Consider the following 20,637-nt stretch of genomic DNA (forward strand, 5'->3'; position numbering starts at 1 on the left):
ACCTTTAGTACAATATAAATTGATTTTAATGCGGAAAACTTTGATAAAATATATTGTACTTTTATGCGCGAAAATAACCTGTTAAGTAATTCGGTTTACTTCCGGTTCCCATCTTGAAAGCATCTTATCTTTTTTTTTAAAGAATGGAACTAAAACGACAGTCAGACTGTCCATCATTACCACCTGGTTGGAGAAGAGAAGAAGTCGTTAGACAATCTGGTCTATCTGCAGGCAAAACAGATGTGTATTACTATAGGTACGAAATTACGTTGTTTGATTTCAGTCGCCGGTTTCAGATCACAGTACTGTCAGCACAGACACTTGTTTCTATCCCTGGGAAGACCCACTATCAACGTATATTAAATATACGTTTATAGTGGGTCTTCCATGGATGGAAAAAAGTGCCTGTGACTGTCAGTAGTAGTCACTATCAAGGAATTCTAGTCACAATCGTCACCCAGTATAGTCAAATCGACACCTAATTAGTAATTAGTGTCTTGAGTCCTAGTCAAATTAGCACCCGATGTAGTCATTGGCACCCATGTAAAATTTGCATTGTGACAGTTAGGCCGTTAAAAGAGGGTGTGGTGCCCACCCTTTCCCGAGTGCCACCCTGTGCCCTTTTTACAGTTTCCAGGGCACCCTGCCTTTTTTCAAGATCGATTGTATTATTTTGTTTGTATTGATATGATCCGCTAATTACTAAATTTTACCTGGCGAAAAGTTTATGACTTTTTTCACGACCCCAAGCTTATCAACGGTTGCAACAGGTGTCATAATCTGTTGTAAGGCCAAATAAAAAAGTATGTGTGGTTCCAGTTACATCTGATAAAAAGTTAGGTTAGGTAGGTAGGGATTTTTTTTTATTTTATGTTTTTTTTTTACATTGAGTCTATGGGAGCAACATTCTGACTTTAACAGTCATGTCAGTTATGAAAAATAACAATAAAATCTTTAGGGTAGGCTATTTTTAAGACGAAAAAGTAGGGACGGTAGGGTTACTGGAACCACACATATATTTTTATTTGGCCTTACAGGTAATCCATTTATCGGATGGGTCATTAATGATCATCAACATTAATTCATTCAAATAGAATCAGTCAGTCGGCAATTATCTTTGAAGAAATGTGCATATGACAACTTGGGCACAATTTGCAATGTTTACCGTAGTTTCATGGAGAAAACGTAATGCCAGAAAGTTGAAAACCACAAACAACTTGTGAAAGACATTGTTTTACTTGTTCTCCGTGAAATAAATAGCAAATTCAGACGTATTTGTCATTGACTGCCCTCATTTTTAGCTCACCTGGCCCGAAGGGCCAATTGAGCTTTTCTCATCACTTTGCGTCCGGCGTCGTTAACTTTTAACTTTTGTGTGGCTTGACCCGGCCAACCAACCAAGATGGCTGTCATGGCTAAAAATAGTACATAGGGGTAAAATGTAGATTTTGGCTTATAACTCAGAGCAAATCTGACATGGTTAAAATTGTCTAATAGGTCAACATCTATCTACCCTGAAATTTTCAGACAAATCAGACAATCCCTTGTTGGGTTGCTGCCACCAAATTAGTAATTTTAAGGAAAATTTTGCAGTTTTTGGTTAGGCCAAAAAAAAAAATAGGTGTGTTTCCGGTCGCCCGACCGACCCTAATTTTTTGGCGCCGACCCTAACTTTTTTTTCCCGGAAAAAAAAAAAAAAAAAAAAATCCGGATTTTTTTCGTTTTTTTCCGGAAACGGTTTTTGTTTAGTATAGCCTTTGAATGGCATCTTTTAAACGTTTGATTTCAAATAAAATTTTAATACAGTAAGCATTTGTGTGATACAGATTGAAGTCAAACAACGGCATGGCTTCTGCTATGGCCATCAGTCAAAGTGTGTTATCAATAACAATCGATGAGTGTCCACACAGGAACGAGAAAAAAACTCCACATGAAAAAGGATTAAAAATTTAGTCATTGCATCATGATTCCAACACATTGATTTGTCATGGACAGCATTGGACTACTGTATTTTTTATTGGTTTCTAATGTTAGTATTTTCTACTTTTCGTAATATTTTCATCCAACAACAATAACAGTTTTTATTGACAAAGGTCTAAGTCATAGTGAAAATTATACATTTATTTTCAGAGCATAAACATTGTTTTGCACATTAAAGATTTATACAATTGATTGTTGATACATGTTAATTTTGCAATTGTGATAAATTTGTTTTTTAGCTCACCTGGCCCGAAGGGCCAAGTGAGCTATTCCCATCACTTTGCGTCCGTCGTCGTCGTCCGTCGTCGTTAACTTTTACAAAAATCTTCTCCTCTGAAACTACTGGGCCAAATCAAACCAAACTTGACCACAATCATCATTGGGGTATCTAGTTTAAAAAATGTGTGGCGTGACCCGGTCAACCAACCAAGATGGCCGCCACGGCTAAAAATAGAACATAGGGGTAAAATGCAGTTTTTGGCTTATAACTCAAAAACCAAAGCATTTAGAGCAAATCTGACATGGGATAAAAATGTTTATCAGGTCAAGATCTATCTGCCCTGAAATTTTCAGATGAATCGGTCAATCGGTTGTTGGTTTGCTGCCCCTGAATTGGTAATTTTGAGGAAATTTTGCTGTTTTTGGTTATTATCTTGAATATTATTATAGATAGAGATAAACTGTAAACAGCAATAATGTTCAGCAAAGTAAGATCTACAAATAAGTCAACATGACCAAAATGGTCAGTTGACCCGTTTAGGAGTTATTGCCCTTTATAGTCAATTTTTAACCATTTTTCGTTAATTAAAGTAATCTTTTACAAAAATCTTCTCCTCTGAAACTACTGGGCCAAATTAATCCGAACTTGGCCACAATCATCTTTGGGGTATCTAGTTTAAAAAATGTGTGGCATGACCTGGTCAACCAACCAAGATGGCCGCCACGGCTAAAAATAGAACAAAGGGATAAAATGCAGTTTTTGGCTTATAACTCAAAAACCAAAGCATTTTGAGGAAATCTGACAGGGATAAAAATGTTTATCAGGTCAAGATCTATCTGCCCTGAAATTTTCAGATGAATCGGTCAATCGGTTGTTGGGTTGCTGCCCCTGAATTGGTAATTTTGAGGAAATTTTGCTGTTTTTGGTTATTATCTTGAATAATATTATAGATAGAGATAAACTGTAAACAGCAATAATGTTCAGCAAAGTAAGATCTACAAATAAGTCAACATGACCAAAATGATCAGTTGACCCGTTTAGGAGTTATTGCCCTTTATAGTCAATTTTTAACCATTTTTCGTAAATTAAAGTTATCTTTTACAAAAATCTTCTCCTCTGAAACTATTGGGCCAAATTAATCCAAACTTGGCCACAATCATCTTTGGGGTATCTAGTTTAAAAAATGTGTGGCGTGACCTGGTCAACCAACCAAGATGGCCGCCACCGCTAAAAATAGAACATAGGGGTAAAATGCAGTTTTTGGCTTATAACTCAAAAACCAAAGCATTTTGAGGAAATCTGACATGGGATAAAAATGTTTATCAGGTCAAGATCTATCTGCCCTGAAATTTTCAGATGAATCGGTCAATCGGTTGTTGGGTTGCTGCCCCTGAGTTGGTAATTTTGAGGAAATTTTGCTGTTTTTGGTTATTATCTTGAATATTATTATAGATAGAGATAAATTGTAAACAGCAATAATGTTCAGCAAAGTAAGATCTACAAATAAGTCAACATGACCAAAATGGTCAGTTGACCCCTTTAGGAGTTATTGCCCTTTATAGTCAATCTTTAACCATTTTTCATAAATCTAAGTAATCTTTTACAAAATCTCCAATGAAACTACTAGGCCACAATCATCTTTGGGGTATCTAGTTTGAAAAATGTGTCCGATGACCTGGCCATTCAACCAAGATGGCCGCCATGGCTAAAAATAGAACATAGGGGTAAAATGCAGTTTTTGGCTTATAACTATGAAACCAAAGCATCTAGAGCAAATCTGACAAGAAGTTAAATTGTTAATCAAGTCAAGATCTATCTGCCCTGAATTTTTCAGATGAATTGGACAACTGGTTGTTGGGTTGCTGCCCTCCAATCGGTAATTTTTAAAGAAATTTTGCCGTTTTTGGTTATCTTGAATACTATTATAGATAGCGATAAACTGTAAACAGCAATAATGTTCAGCAAAGTAAGATCTACAAATAAGTCAACATGACCTAAATGGTCAATTGACCCCTTAAGAAGGTATTGCCCTTTATAGTCAATTTTTAACAATTTTCATTAATTTGGTAAATTTATGTAAATTTTTACCAAATATAGTTCTCTGTTACTAATGGGCAAAGTTCATTATAGATATAATTGTAAGAAGCAAAATCGTTCAGTAAAGTAAGAACTTCAAACACATCACCATCACCAAAATACAATTTTGTCATGAATCCATTTGTGTCCTTTGTTTAATATGCACATAGACCAAGGTGAGCGACACAGGCTCTTTAGAGCCTCTAGTTTATATCATTCAATGACTATTTGCATTCTACAAAATGCAATATTTGCCTCACATTATTTGAATGTTTCGGTTGTTTCGATGTTTATAATTTGTTCAGAATTTTATAGGAATAAAATTGACAGTATAACAAGTTTACAATGTTTTGGCATTTACTTCTGACAGTCTTTTCTAATACAAGAGGGAAGCCAAACGTTCAATTTAGGATTAAATTTAATTTTAATATCTGATATTTGCTCAACCATAGCCCCAAAACTCAATTTGTAATTGATTTTCTTTTAAACAGCTAGTATATAATCAAAATTTCAAAGATTTTCACCCATCCCTCTATCATGTTATTAATATTTGGTATTTGTAGAAAAGCTGGCATCAGTTCTGTGAACTAAATTGTCTGAAAGAAACTGATTATAAAACAGGTCTTTGCTGAGACAGACTTTGATGGGCTTTCTGTGTAAGACTATATCCTGACCCGTACAGATGGCATATCAGTTCTGAAAAGTTTGAAAATTTTATAAGCTGGAAGTCCTGGCCAAGTCTTCTGCAACTTTTGAACATGGACTATTCATATCTTGTATACTTTATACAATGAACTGATGAAAATAACCTGAAAGAATAACAAACTGATTATAAAAATACACAAAAAACAACCGAAGCAGGCCAGTAAAAAAAAAAAAAAAAAAAAAAAATACACCTACCTACCGACCCTAATTTTTTGGGGCATGCAACAGGAAACACACCTATTTTTTTTTTGGCCTTATTATCTTGAATATTAATATGGATGGAGATAAACTGTAAACAGCAATAATGTTCAGCAAAGTAAGATCTACAAATAAGTCAACTTGACCAAAATTTCAGTTGACCCCTGAAGGAGTTATTGCCCTTTATAGTTAATTTTTAACCATTTTTCAAAAATTTTAGTATTCTTTTAAAAAAATTTTCTCCTCTGAAACTACTGGGCCAAATTTAACCAAACTTGGCCACAATCATCATTGGGGTATCTAGTTTTAAAAATGTGTGGCGTGACCTGGCAAACCAACCAAGATGGCCGCCATGGCTAAAAATAGTACATACATGTAGGGGTGACATGTAGATTTTGGCTTATAACTCTGAAACCATGGCATTTAGAGCAAATCTGACAGGAATTAAATTGTTAATCAGATCAAGATCTATCTGCCCTGAAATTTTCAGACAAATCAGACAACCCCTCGTTGGGTTTCTGCCTCCAAATTAGTAATTTTAAATAAAATTTTGCAGTTTTTGGTTATTATCTTGAATATTATTATAGATAGAGATAATCTGTAAACTGCAATAATGTTCAGCAATAATTTACTTGTAGGCTTACATAATTGTTTTTAAATTTAAAGGCGGCCCACGTAATAATTGCGAAAAAGGTAATTTTGGTGTCATAACATACTACATAAAGATCTACAATTAAGTCAAACATGACCAAAATTTTCAAATGACCCCTTAAGGAGTTATTGCACTTTATAGTCAATTTTTAACAATTTTCATAAATTTTTGTAAATTTTTAGAAAATATTTTCCACTGTAATTACTGGGCCAAGTTCATTATAGATAGAGATAATTGTAGCAACAAGAATGTTCAGTAAAGTAAGATCTACAAACACATCACCATCACCAAAACACAATTTGTCATGAATTTATCTGTGTCCATTGTTTGATATGCACATAGACCAAGGTGAGCGATACAGGCTCTTGAGAGCCTCCAGTTTATACGAAAATAACAAAATCAGCCGCCATATTGTTGATCATATTTACATCTTACACGTACTGTTTATAATCCTCCAAAGAAGGAGCACACCAGAATAAAGAAAGATAACTCAATCTGATTTTTCCCTAGCATTGAGTAACCCACTTAACATATTCTAAAATATGTCTACATACTTCTTGCTTAAGAATATATATGTTTAGGTATTTTGAGTTATGGGAAAAGTTAAAGAGGGTCTTAGTAGCAGTGTTGGTAGGGTGCCTTGGTCATCTTTTTCGGTTTTCTTTATTTTTAATACAAATTTTCACTGTTGCTATATCCTAACATAGTGCACTGATGTTTTGTGCTGTATTGCCATTAAGCAGAGCAGAGGAAGAAAGGTGAAACTGGTAAAGTGTGTCAGACCATAGAAACAAAATAAAGCAGGACACCTTTCAAAACATGCGGCATATAAAGCTTAACTGTGCCAAGCAATGATTTAAAAACTTGCCGTGTGACAAGCTGCTTGACAAGTTTTTTAGCCTAAAAAGTAGAAAGATAGAGTTCTACATGTATATGGGCTCATGATGTAGTTCTTGTATAACCAGTGATTTCAACGAATAAACACAATGTTTGATTAATATCTTTATTAAAACATGCCCTTTTTCAGGATTGGCTTTGAAATCCTAGCTGGAACACTGATAATGATTTGTATTGTTAAATATATTTTTTCGGTATTTTTAACATAAAGTTTGAAATAATGAAGGTGTTGTCCAGAAATATTGACTTATTTAATTACATTTTCTTTTTTGGGGGGGTAGTTGGATGCTGAATTGACTTTAATTTGGTACCGATTTGATGTTTTTCTATGCTTGCTGATTTGACTTGTACCAAGTATGAGGATGGTACGGGCAAGAGTAGAATACATTGGCCTTTGATGTGTCACAACTCACAAGCAACATGTTTTTGAGATCTTTAGACCAGCAGATGCCAGAAATTTGTCTGATCTGTTAAGTTATTGCATGAGCCCTACCCTTAATATTTGTGACATTTGACTGGGATCTGTAAAGTTAATGATTGAGCTCATACCCAACATGCCCAATATTTCCTACTTGACTGGGTAATAATTGTAAAACCTGGTTTTGGCAACCTTGACTAATGAGGACAATGAATTGACAAGTATTATCTATCTCATCATTTACATACAGTATCTGTCATATAATTGATTGTTCATTAAAACCATAGTATATATTTGTTTCTCGGAATAAACTATAATCAATCTAGAAAAAAAAATGATTTAAGTTTATGGACTCTACTGTACTGCCAGTGATATTGTTTGCCTTAAATTAATGGAGAATAAAGGCTTTTTCCCCTGGAGAAAAATCCCAATTTGAAAAAAAAAAAAGGCTTAAATTATTCCCAAAAAGACAACTTTTTTCCCAAACAGTGTAGTCTCAGTAGTAATTGTGCATGAATTCAAACTGAAAAACACTCATTTATACATTTTTCATGCATAAAATTACTATATGTGCAGATTTGAGGGTCTATTTGTGTATCATCACTGACAAAAAGGGGTGTTATTTCAAAACAGGGTTTGACTCTTGAAAGTAAATTGAAGTTTCAGTCAAATTTATGATTTCTTCTAAATTTCCCAATTTGATGAAAATTATGCATATTTTCCCAATAAAAAAGGGTAGAGGTAGTTTTGAAAAAAGCCAACAATATCACTGACTGCAGACTCACCAGGCGTTGGTTCACTTTCGTTTGTAATTAAGTTTACAAATGTACATGTACAAATGTACATGCTGTATGCCTTACTTAAAGTTAGACAATAAAAGCAGGCATACTGACGCTTTGTCATCACAATGAAGAAAGACTTCAAAACTAGACACATATTTCTTCATTGTTATGCACAAACATTTATCTGAAAACCTATCTTATAATTCATTGTTAGGAATTACATAATTATATTATCAAATGAAGTATAATACACATTTTTTTGAACATTGTCATTTGAAATGGTACCTTTACCATATATGCATGGTAACTGTGAATTATAACTTAAATTAACATATATGTAAATTTTTTTTTAGCCCTGATGGGAAGAAGGTCAGGAGCAAACCAATGATGGCAAGGTATCTAGGAGAAGGGTTTGATTTAGCGACCTTTGATTTTCGCACTGGTAAAATAAATCATTCATCAATCAGAAAAAGTAAGCGTCCAAACAGTGGTCCTTATGACTTTGCTAGAGGTTTGTCAATTTCTGTTTTCAACTTTGATTTTCATTGCATTGGTGAAGGCACATTCATTTACAAATGTTTGATCATATTTTGTAGTAGATACATGTAGATCAAAGTTTAAAGAACGGGGGGGGAGGGGGGGGGGGATTTTTTGTATCTTTAAAGTAGAAGGTTGATACAGTGTAAAAGATTTCTGAAACCAAGGTAGGATATACTAGAAGACATTGTCAAATTTTATTTTGTATCTTCTAATAAAATTACATGAAAATATTGAAGACCCATTGGTGGCCTTCGGCTGTTGTCTGCTCTATGGTCGGGTTGTTGTCGCTTTGACACATTCCCCATTTCCTTTCTCTATTTTATTGGTACAAATATCTGGTTTGATATATATGACTTTAAAATTTGTTAAAATGGTAGTTTAAATGCTTATTTATCAATATGTCCAGCTAAATTTGAAATAGTTTTACTATTTGATACAAGATCAGTTTAAAATGTGAAGTCAGACCGGAATCTAGTAGTGGTGTAAATTGTTGGTAATATGCTAAACACATCAAACATGTATTAAATAGTGCAGATAAATAGATAACATCTGGCAGATAAGTGTGTGCTTCTCCATGACCAAAAGTCCATGATCAAACATTTGTAGACTGAAAACATTTTTAGATCCAGTTATTACAAATTAATCCATCATAACCTGATAATATTCCTTAGTCACTCTAGCTATTAACTTTGTGTTGTTTGTTTTCAAAAATCACCAAAATATTGTGATAAATTAACAACATTGTAAGCATAATCAGTCAGGGGAAATAAGTGATTTTCAAATCACTTATTTGAGTAGCAAATTCGAAATTTGTAGTTTTATCAAAATTTTAAACCCATAGTTTTTTATTAATATCTTTTCATTAGTAAAATTGAAAAAAATGAACTTTTTGCTTTTTTTAAGTAGCAAGATTTATGCCTTTAATGCGATCATTTTGCTGTAAATTCTATTTTAGCTGAAAAAATGTTATAATAATGGCTTTACATAATGAACTGATACTTTCTTCACAGATTTTTCCCAGCAGTGGGAGTATTTTTCCTGAAAATCACTCATTTAAGTAAGTCCCCTGACTGATAATGACCTATCATCTTTGACTGTGTACAAACAAAGTATTTTAGATTCTGAAACAACAGATTGTAATGTGCATGTTATTTATCCTAGTCAACTCTGTGTAAATTACATGCTATCATAGAATCTAGTATCATGTAAAAATAGCAATTTCCATTGCTTTTTTTATATATATTTTCATCATGGAGTCTTTTTTCCAGACTGTAAATTAAATTAGGAATTATTATTAGATAATTTCTTGAAGCCGAAATTTCCTAATAAAAATAAGCGTAAGGGAAATATTATTTGTGACACAAGGGAAATATTCTACTTAAACATTAACAGTTGTCACATTTACTAATGTCACATTATTGTCTACTTTTAAAGATGTGCAAAAATAAATGCACACAATTAATTTAAAATTTACAGCTAGTTGAGTAATTCCAGTCACCCATATCAGACAGACTTTTCTTTAATTTTTAAATTCATTGTGGTCAAAATAATATCAATCTTCATAATTATTATAAAACGAAAAAAAGAGAATTTCAAGCTTTACTGGGCATAGAGATTGAACTATAGATGTTTGATCTTTCATACAAAATGGCTGATATATTTTTTGTTATTCAAGGACTATTGCGAAACAGTTCAACTTTCTGTTGTTGATATGACTTCACAAGACATTTAAACTTTTATGTACCAGTTTACATATATGTATGTATTTTTATCTGTGCTTGTTTCAAAGTCAACAAAAACTGTTTAATACTTTAAAAAAAAAGATTTAAATGGTTTATATCATTGCATAAATCCTAATCAAAATTGATTATAGTACATGTATGAATGCATTGATTCTAAACAAAACTGTAATTATATTCCTGGGCAGCAGTTTGATTTGATACTCTGACAAAGATAATGTTTTATATGTAACTGTTTTATAGGAATAAGACAAGATTCCAGTTTATCTTTACCTATCAGACAGACAGCTTCAATCTTCAAACAGCCAGTTACAGTAAAGCGAATTAGAGAAGACACAGACAGTAAAACAAAGACAGATTTAAAACATGGTCCACAGGATCCTCCTAAACAGGTTAGTATCAAGTATGCACGACCAGACTTTATAAATTTCTATAGAATTCAGGGTTTGTACAGGTTGTAGAATCCTTGAAAAGCAATGGATATTTATTTGGAATAAAAACAATGAAAAAGCATTTAATGGTCTTCCAACTTTACAAGTATAATGCCAATGTAATTAAACAGTTGTGTTAAATATAATGTTATATTTGTTTCTTCAAAATTGTTTGTAAACCATGTGACTGAATCTGGTTTTGTACTCTGTTCCAGCTTTTTAGTCCACTACCAACGGTTTCATCATGACAAGTTACAGATCAAATTTGAAATTTGTTCCGGTCTGACGATTTTGTGCAGAATTATGGTCCTTTGACCATGTTGACTTAGAAAACCACTAAAATAATCAGCTATCAGCACATTTCTTTGTCATGCTTAACGTTATTGATACGAAAATTGGTTTATAGTTTATAATGACCAATTACAGATCAAGTTTGAATTTTGTTAGACTCTAATTATTTTGTGCAGAGTTATGGTCCTTAGACTTACAAAATTCACTTAATTAATCAGATTTCAACACTTTTTTACATCATTACTAGATTACTAAAGATATTGACTTGATATTTATTATATAGTTTATACCATGACAAGTTATAGATCATCATCAAGATAGAATTTTGTTCCAATTCAATAAATTTTTTACCGGTAAGGGGACTATGTATTATCATGCAATACTCACAAATTGCTTGTTGTTAAGAAACCAGCTACTGGACAAGCTGGGATATTGGAAAATTTGCTTTGAATGCTGAAGATGAAAGGCAACTGCAGATGACCAAAAAACCCTAATTACAAAAAATAGCTAACAGTTGAGCAAAAAAACAAGCCAAAGCATCTCAACACAATTCCGCAGATAAAATCAGGTTGATGTTTGTTATTTTCCAGTTATTTTGGGAGAAGCGTCTTCAAGGTTTCCATGCAGTTGACAGTAGTGAAGATATCCTAAAGGCTTTAGATTTACCAAGAAATGTACAAGGTATTTGATGGCTGCACACCAACTAATGCATAATGAATTTGTAAAAAAAAAATCCCAATTATTTATCGAACTTAAATTACTAGCATCTGTTTTGGATGCTTTGTCCGTATTGAGAAATGATTAAACGCTTATAATGTTGCAATATGAAATAGGTATATCCATTTTTTATATGATCCACATATTATAATACAGTTTATTTGTATATTTGTGTCATACAATAATTTAAAGTTATTAATTTTTGTCTAGTCTAAAGAGTTGAATAATAAAGACTTAAGCATGCTGTATCTTGCACAGCCAACATCAACTACATTGTAGTTGTATAAAAATTGACATTTCTCTTAACAGAGAATTCATATTGTTCTGCCTTTCAATCATAATTCATTAAACTTGATTGCTGCATACTTTACATGTTAAGTTCAAAATTTGGTAAAGTTGAAACATTTCTGCTTTGCAGTCTTACATAATATTTGGTTTTACAAATACAAACCCATTTGATTTTGATAATTTTTATACGACCGCAAATTTTGAAAAAAATTTCGTCGTATATTGCTATCACGTTGGCGTCTGCGTCGTCGTCGTCGTCGTCGTCGTCGTCGTCGTCCGGCGTCCGAATACTTTTAGTTTTCGCACTCTAACTTTAGTAAAAGTGAATAGAAATCTATGAAATTTTAACACAAGGTTTATGACCATAAAAGGAAGGTTGGTATTGATTTTGGGAGTTTTGGTCCCAACATTATAGGAATAAGGGGCCAAAAAGGGCCCAAATAAGCATTTTCTTGGTTTTCGCACCATAACTTTAGTTTAAGTTAATAGAAATCTATGAAATTTTGACACAAGGTTTATGACCACAAAAGAAAGATTGGGATTGATTTTGGGAGTTTTGGTTTCAATAGTTTAGGAATAAGGGGCCAATAAAGGGCCCAAATAAGCATTTTTCTTGGTTTTTGCACAATAACCTTAGGTTAAGTAAATGGAAATCTATGAAATTTAAACACAATGTTTATGACCACAAAAGGAAGGTTGGTATTTATTTTGGGAGTTTAGGACCCAACAGATTAGGAATTAGGGGCCAAAAAGGGACCCAAATAAGCATTTTTCTTGGTTTTCGCACTATAATGTTAGTATAAGTAAATACAAATCTATGAAATTTAAACACAAGGCTTATGACCATAAAAGGAAGGTTGGTATTGATTTTGGGAGTTTTGGTCCCAACAGTTTAGGAAAAAGGGGCCCAAAGGGTCCAAAATTAAACTTTGTTTGATTTCATCAAAATTGAATAATTGGGGTTCTTTGATATGCCGAATCTAACTGTATATGTAGATTCTCAACTTTTGGTCCCGTTTTCAAATTGGTCTACATTAAGGTCCAAAGGGTCCAAAATTAAACTTAGTTTGATTTTGACAAAAAATGAATCGGTTGGGTTCTTTGATATGTTGAATCTAAAAATGTACTTAGATTCTTGATTATTGAAGTTTTTTTGGTCCAGTTTTCAAATTGGTCTACACTAAGGTCCAAAGGGTCCAAAATTAAACTTTGTTTGATTTCATCAAAAATTGAATCCTTGGGGTTCTTTGATATGCCAAATCTAACTGTGTATGTAGATTCTTCATTTTTGGTCCTGTTTTCAAATTTCAAATTCTACATTAAAGTCCAAAGGGTCCAAAATTAAACTAAGTTTGATTTTAACAAAAATTGAATTCTTGGGCCTCTTTGATATGCTGAATCTAAACATGTACTTAGATTTTTGATTATGGGCCCAGTTTTCAAGTTGGTCCAAATCAGGATCTAAAATTATTATATTAAGTATTGTGCAATAGCAAGTCTTTTCAATTGCACAGTGTTGTGCAATGGCAAGAAATATCTAATTGCACAATATTGTGAAATAGCAAATTTTTTTTTAATTAGAGTTATCTTTCTTTGTCCAGAATAGTAAGCAAGAAATATCCTATTTGTGCAATAGCAAGAATTTTTTTTAATTGGAGTTATCTTTCTTTGTCCAGAATCAACTTAAATCTTTGTTATATACAATATACAATGTATATACACTTTTTACTACCAACTGATAAATTTAAATAATCTTTACCATTCAGTGATAACAAGCAGTTTTTTTACATCTTAATATTTTATGATGTATTTAAATGAGTAGTTATTGTTGCAAACTCCATTAGAAATTTGAATTGATATCAGTTTTGAAAAAGGGAAACGGGGATGTGAAAAAAAAGGGGGGGGGGGTTAAATTTTTCTCATTTCAGATTTCATAAATAAAAAGAAAATTTCTTCAAACATTTTTTTGAGAGGATTAATATTCAACAGCATAGTGATTTGCTCAAAGGCAAAAAAAACCTTTTAAGTTCATTAGACCACATTCATTCTGTGTCAGAAACCTATGCTGTGTCAACTATTTAATTTTAGATTTAAAAAGTTTGAAGAAGAAATCTTTAATTGATTTGTAAAATCTTGGCATTTGTTTTGTGTAAAAAAAAACCATGTAATGTCAAAAATTTGATCACAATCCAAATTCAGAGCTGTATCATGCTTGAATGTTTTGTCCATACTTGCCCCAACTGTTCAGGGTTCGACCTCTGCAGTCGTATAAAGCTGCGCCCTGCGGAGCACCTGGTTAGATTTTCTTTTAGAATCATGGGTTTTAAAGTTGTTAAAAAATGGAATCACAGTTACAAAATGAAACCAAAAAAAAAGCTTCTATAGAATAATTTTCAGTTTGGAAAAAAGGAATGACAAAACTCTATATACCAGTAATTATTTGAATTTTTATACTGTTTTAGGTGTTGGACCAGAACTTAGCACAGAGAACATTCTACAAAGTATATCAGCAGCGTTACACATGAACAATGGTCCGGTTATGGGACAAGGAAATAATAAACAAGCTCTGTCTAAAAACCCTGGTGCTAATATAGATGCAAATCAACCTCACATTCAAGTAAGAATTATATTTCATTTCTGATTGGTTTATAAATCTAAATGGCCAGCACTTAATATAAAAATGTAAAATACTGAATCACAATACAAACAGAATAGTTTAAAATGTCTAAGCAACATACCAGACATGTTTAATGTCATTAAGCACTGGTGGTAAGCAGATGGTCGTAACTTAAACCATCCAGAGATGGGAGACAACTCTAGGGATAAGTATTTCTTTTCCGATTTTCGTGCAGTAAAAAGTTCTTTGAGTCAAACCGCTTGTCTCATACATACTATTCGTCAGTTCGGTGATATTGAAACCAAATTTGACGCATTTAAACATTCCAATTTTCGTAAAATAGTCATTCAAAAATTCGAGCATGATGGTCGTAACTTAAAAAACAAAAATGTTGAGGATGGTTGTAACGTAAATTTGTGATGGTCGTTACTCTGTTTTTAATAAGACCCAATAAGGCAAGTCAAGAGTTTTAAACGTGTCTTTTATTGTATGCATATATTATATGATGTATTTCTGAAGAATTTATTTTTCTTTTTGCATACAATGTAAAATAAAGCATTTTCAATCCGTATAAAACTTATCAATTAAAATTTTTGAAAAGTTTTCAAATATTAGTTTTGGGCGAATTTTGATTAAAGTTTGATTTAGAATTCCAAATTTTAAAATTTTTTTGGACTGAACAATGCAAGTCAAGAGTTCTAAACATGTCTTTTGTTATATGAATATATCATATTATATATTTGTGAAGTTGTTTCCACCAAAAAACAAAAACTAAAAGGGATAAAGAGAGGGGTACCTGTAAAGTGCGAAACGGGAGAATATTGAAACGAATCGAACGAAACAATACAAAATGAAATGAACAGTCATATATACTGAAAATATAATGTATAAAATTAACCAAAAGGCAAAAAGTTGAATTAATTAAGGAATGACTGTAATATTTTTTCTGTCTATGAAGAAATATAACATAAAAAATTTGGTGCACACTGAATAACGCGCGTAGCGGGTTATTTAACAGTGTGCACCACATTTTTTATGTTATTTCGAATAGACAGAAAAAATATTACAGTCATTTCTTATAATTTAATTCTAAATTCCATTTTAAACCGTAGAAAACCATGAAAAAACGTTGATGACGTCACGGTCACATGACTAAATTATGTCTATGGGCTCATAACAAAATAATGTCATCCAATCAGAAGACGCGTTACATCCAAAATTAAATTATTGTAAGATGTTAAATTCATTAATAATGTAAATTTCTCAAAAGTGGAGAACTCATTTTAAAACAAGAAACACAGCTCTGGTTATGATAATTCTTAGTTAGAAATAAAAAGCTCGAAATGTATAAAAAAAAAATTATTACAAAATAAATGATTTTAAGGAAAGGCATTTTTTATAAATTGGACGTCACATGAAATAGCAGTGTCCTTTTTTTTCTTCTTTAGATTTTGCATCTATTGAAAAGATAAAAATTTTTAAAACTTTTTGAGGATGTGTACCTACTAGTGGATTTTTTTTTTATATCTACAATTTAAGATTGATACATTAAGTCGAAAGAGCATTAGTAAGGAGTCAGAATAAGCTAAAAATATTGATAGGTTATGAAGGTCGTTATCAAGACTACACCATACCCGCAAATTTGCAGGTCCGTACCCGAGTTAAACATACGTTTTATTTTTAGCCTGGATGTTTAGAAGTCCTATTGTTGTTTGGTGAAATCAAGCTGATAATAAGGTGCACAGTTATGTCCAATAAATTATTATAAGGAAGTCCATGAGTAGCTTGTAGCCATTCATACAATATAAGCATATAACTTGCACATAATTTTCAACCTGCATATCAGGGTTTGTATGTAATAGTTGCCGCAGTACATTAAGTTCTACCTAAGTCCTTGTAATATTATCCTGGCTACAAACTAGTATTTTATTTTACTCTTAAATCCAGCGCGTGTGGCAGTGTAAAATATATATCAACAATATTCCTACTTTCGAGGTTAATACAACATTCATTGCGACACCGTGGATTCAGTTTTCATTCCTTACCAATACGTAGAACTAATATCAATGATATACCGCAATATATAATCTTTATGTAATCGATAAAAAATAAAGACAACACGTTAAAAAATCTGGGTTCAGTTCAATATCGTAGCTGCTATCAATATCTATGTAGCAACTAGTCTATAGCTACACGTTCAATAGTAAAAAAATACGTAGCACTACGTAGCTGCTACGATTTTGAACTCAACCCAGGACTCCAAAGTGCATTTGTGGATTTAACTTCCTCATGAATGACCAAAAGCTGAATATGTGAAGGCCAATAGTTTTTATACGACCGCAAAAATTTTAATTTTTCGTCGTATATTGCTATCACGTTGGCGTCGTCGTCCTGCGTCGTCGTCGTCCGAATACTTTTAGTTTTCGCACTCTAACTTTAGTAAAAGTGAATAGAAATCTATGAAATTTTAACACAAGGTTTATAACCACAAAAGGAAGGTTGGGATTGATTTTGGGAGTTTTATGTCAAACAGTTTAGGAATTAGGGGCCAAAAAGGGCCTAAATAAGCATTTTCTTGGTTTTCGCACTATAACTTTAGTTTAAGTAAATAGAAATCTATGAAATTTTGACACAAGGTTTATGACCACAAAAGGAAGGTTGGGATTGATTTTGGGAGTTTTATGTCAAACAGTTTAGGAATTAGGGGCTAAAAAAGGGCCCAAATAAGCATTATTCTTGGTTTTCGCACAATAACTTTAGTATATAAGTAAATAGAAATCAATGAAATTTAAACACAAGGTTTATGACCACGAAAGGAAGGTTGGGATTGATTTTGGGAGTTGAGGTCTGAACAGTTTAGGAATTAGGGGCCAAAAAGGGGCCCAAGCATTAGTCTTGGTTTTCGCACCATAACTTTAGTATAAGTAAATAGAAATCTTTGAAATTTAAACACAAGGTTTATGACCATAAAAGGAAGGTTGGGTTTGATTTTGGGAGTTTTTGGTCCCAACAGGTTTTTAGGAATAAGGGGCCCAAAGGGTCCAAAATTGAACTTTGTTTGATTTCATCAAAAATTGAATAATTGGGGTTCTTTGATATGCCGGATCTAACTGTGTATGTAGATTCTTAATTTTTGGTCCCGTTTTCCAATTGGTCTACATTAAGGTCCAAAGGGTCCAAAATTAAACTTAGTATGATTTTAACAAAAATTGAATCCTTGGGGTTCTTTGATATGCTGAATCTAAAAATGTACTTAGATTTTTGATTATGGGCCCAGTTTTCAAGTTGGTTCAAATCAGGATCCAAAATTATTATATTAAGTATTGTGCAATAGCAAGAAATTTTCAATTGCACAGTATTCAGCAATATCAAGAAATCTTCAATTGCACAGTATTGTGCAATAGCAAAAAATGTTCAATTGCACAGTGTTGTGCAATAGCAAGAAATCTTCAATTGCACAGTATTGTGCAATAGCAAATATTTTTAATTGCACAGTATTGCGCAATAGCAAGAAATATCTAATTGCACAATATTGTGCAATAGCAAGAAATATCTAATTGCACAATATTGTGCAATAGCAAGAAATTTTCAATTGATTGGAGTTATCTTTCTTTGTCCAGAATAGTAGTTGAATCAACTTAAATCATTGTTTTATACAATGCACAATGTATATTCACTTTTACTACCAACTGATAGATTAAAACACTTTTTACCATTCAGTGATAACAAGCACTTTTTGTTACATTTTAATATTTTATGATGTATTTAAATGAGTACGGTAGTTATTGTTGCAAACTCCATTAGAAATTTGAATTGAGATCAGTTTTGAAAAAGGGAAAGGGGGATGTGAAAAAAAAATGGTGGGGGGGGGGGGGTTAATTTTTCTCATTTCAGATTTCATAAATAAAAAGAAAATTTCTTCAAACATTTTTTTGAGAGGATTAATATTCAACAGCATAGTGATTGCTCAAAGACAAAAAAATTATTTTAAGTTCATTAGACCACATTCATTCTGTGTCCAAAACCTATGCTGTGTCAACTATTTAATCACAATCCAAATTTAGAGCTGAATCCAGCTTGAATGTTGTGTCCATACTTGCCCCAACCGTTCAGGGTTCAACCTATGCGGTCGTATAAAGCTGCACCCTATAGAGCATCTGGTTTTAAAAGAACTGCAATAGCTGATTAAAAGTTGAAGATGATTGTTTAGAATTGTACGTTTAATAATTTCAGCTGTCGACATGATTGCAGATACAAAAAAAGTCGTAAACAAAAAAAACCCTAAAAAACGCTAAAAAATATATTAATACTCAACCCTAACATACGTTTTGGCTTAATGTGAGTTGATTAGTTTTCACTGTTACTCCTAAATGATGAGCGTTTGGAATACATCAGAACTGTGTATGTTTAATAATTCTCTAGCTTAATTTCTGCATACCATTATCAGAGAGACAAATAATATTGTTTTTAGCAAATCATATATGACATCTGAGTTTATTACTTTTACTTTTAAAATACATTAATAAAAGTTTGTCTACTAAATACTCGAGTTACGGTCATCTTTCAAAGTTACGACCATCATGTGTCAGTTACGACCATCTTGTGTCGGTTATGACCATCATCCAAAATACTATAGTTGAATTTATGACCATCACACATTTAAAGTTATGACCATCATGCTAGAATTTTTGAATGACTATTTTACAGAAATTGGAATGATTTTATCTATCAAATTTGGTTTCAATATCAACGCACTCATGATAAGTGTTTATGAGACAAGCAGTTTGGCTCAAATGAACCTTTTACTGCACGAAAATCAGAAAAGAAAAAAATATCCCAAGAGTTGTTTCCCATCTCCGGATGGTCATAACTACAAGTGACATCCGCTTACCACCAGTGATTAAGAGGAGAAATAAGTTATACAACAGTTATAAGGCAAACCATCAACAAAATAAACCACTAGACATATAGAAAGCACAACCACAAATATCTGTCATTGCAATATGTCCAGCATCAAATCATCAAAAAGTAGAGATGAAAATCAACAATAAAAAATCTTGCCAATAACCAGAAATTCCCTGAATGACAAAAAAATAGTTGCAGTAATAATTGATGAGTGACAACTGGTGGCATTGTTACCAGCTTGCACATGAACATGTGGCAGAGTTAGATTAGTTTTGTTGCATTTAGTCAGGCATATGTCTGTTGTTCATTACCTAATTTAAAATAGATATAAATATTGCCCTGATGAAAAATATTGTTTCATGTGATTTGGAGCAACACCTGATATATTTTATAAATCAGATCTTCATTAAATTTAAATAGAATTGCCAAGTTGCAATATGAGTAAATATTTAAGATTGAGTAAAATATTGTAGAAACCAGATGACCTTACTATTTCAGGCATTTCAATTTTATAACAATATCTTCCCTGTTTTTTAGCAAACAATGATTACAGAAGAAGATATTAAACGACAAGAGATGAAAGTCATTGAGGCCAGAAGACGATTAGAAGAAGCTATGAAAGGATTATTATGATGAACATTATTCAATCGAAACTCATTTTGTTGCATGCAGCTAGGTTTATCCTAAGTATAGTAATGAATTTTGCCAAACCTCAAGGTGTTTCATAACATTCATCACAGTCCCATGGTGGAGAAATGGGCAGTGGAAGAAATATAACTGTTGAGAATTATGACGTGTGATTTTAATTGCAATATGTACATATTTCCAAACATTTTTTCAGTTGATGGCAGCTTCTGATGATTTGTATTTGTTTCTTATTTAGAAAAATTGTTTCTGATTTACGAATCTTACGATAAGATCAATAATTTTTTTTTAACAAAAACATTTGAATAAGCATAATTGTCAAATGCATTAAAAATCATACATTTGTACTAGGTACACTTTCATTTTTGTCGAGCCTGCAACTTTTGTTGCAGAAAGCTCGACATAGGGATAGTGATCCGGCGGCGGCGGCGGCTACGGCGGCGGCGTTAGCTAACTTTTTAAAAGCTTTATATTTTAGAGGGTGGAAGACCTGGATGCTTCATACTTTGTATATAGATGCCTCATGTTACGAAGTT

The 20,637-nt window shown here is 32.4% G+C and overlaps 1 protein-coding gene and 1 long non-coding RNA gene across 3 annotated transcripts; both read left to right on the forward strand.

Annotated features, from left to right (window-relative positions):
• Positions 1 to 84: 84 nt before the first annotated feature.
• LOC143073473 (methyl-CpG-binding domain protein 3-like) lies at positions 85 to 20,389 on the forward strand. 2 transcript variants are annotated; one of them, XM_076249046.1, is made up of 6 exons: positions 85 to 256; positions 8,282 to 8,439; positions 10,451 to 10,599; positions 11,520 to 11,610; positions 14,397 to 14,551; positions 19,994 to 20,389. In XM_076249046.1, exons 1-6 carry the CDS (start codon positions 144 to 146, stop codon positions 20,087 to 20,089), a joined length of 762 nt encoding a protein of 253 aa, XP_076105161.1. In that variant the 5' UTR covers positions 85 to 143; the 3' UTR covers positions 20,090 to 20,389. The 2 variants fall into 2 exon arrangements, with proteins under 2 accessions (XP_076105161.1, XP_076105162.1); XM_076249047.1 differs by having other exon boundaries at positions 8,282 to 8,400.
• On the forward strand, positions 1,597 to 4,622 carry LOC143073471 (uncharacterized). The gene is made up of 2 exons (XR_012977510.1): positions 1,597 to 2,210; positions 4,484 to 4,622. It is a non-coding gene; the product is annotated as an uncharacterized LOC143073471 (long non-coding RNA).
• Positions 20,390 to 20,637: the final 248 nt, after the last annotated feature.

The sequence above is a fragment of the Mytilus galloprovincialis genome, chromosome 4 (genome assembly GCF_965363235.1).
Source record: "Mytilus galloprovincialis chromosome 4, xbMytGall1.hap1.1, whole genome shotgun sequence".
NCBI lineage: Eukaryota > Metazoa > Mollusca > Bivalvia > Mytilida > Mytilidae > Mytilus > Mytilus galloprovincialis.

Bases quoted from the DNA above. Each gene is read 5' to 3' on its own strand.
- LOC143073473 (XM_076249046.1), top strand. From the start codon at position 144: ATGGAACTAAAACGACAGTCAGACTGTCCATCATTACCACCTGGTTGG. The intron at 11,611-14,396 runs GTATTTGATGGC...ATACTGTTTTAG, and splicing joins TTTACCAAGAAATGTACAAG to GTGTTGGACCAGAACTTAGC. The intron at 14,552-19,993 runs GTAAGAATTATA...CCTGTTTTTTAG, and splicing joins CAAATCAACCTCACATTCAA to CAAACAATGATTACAGAAGA.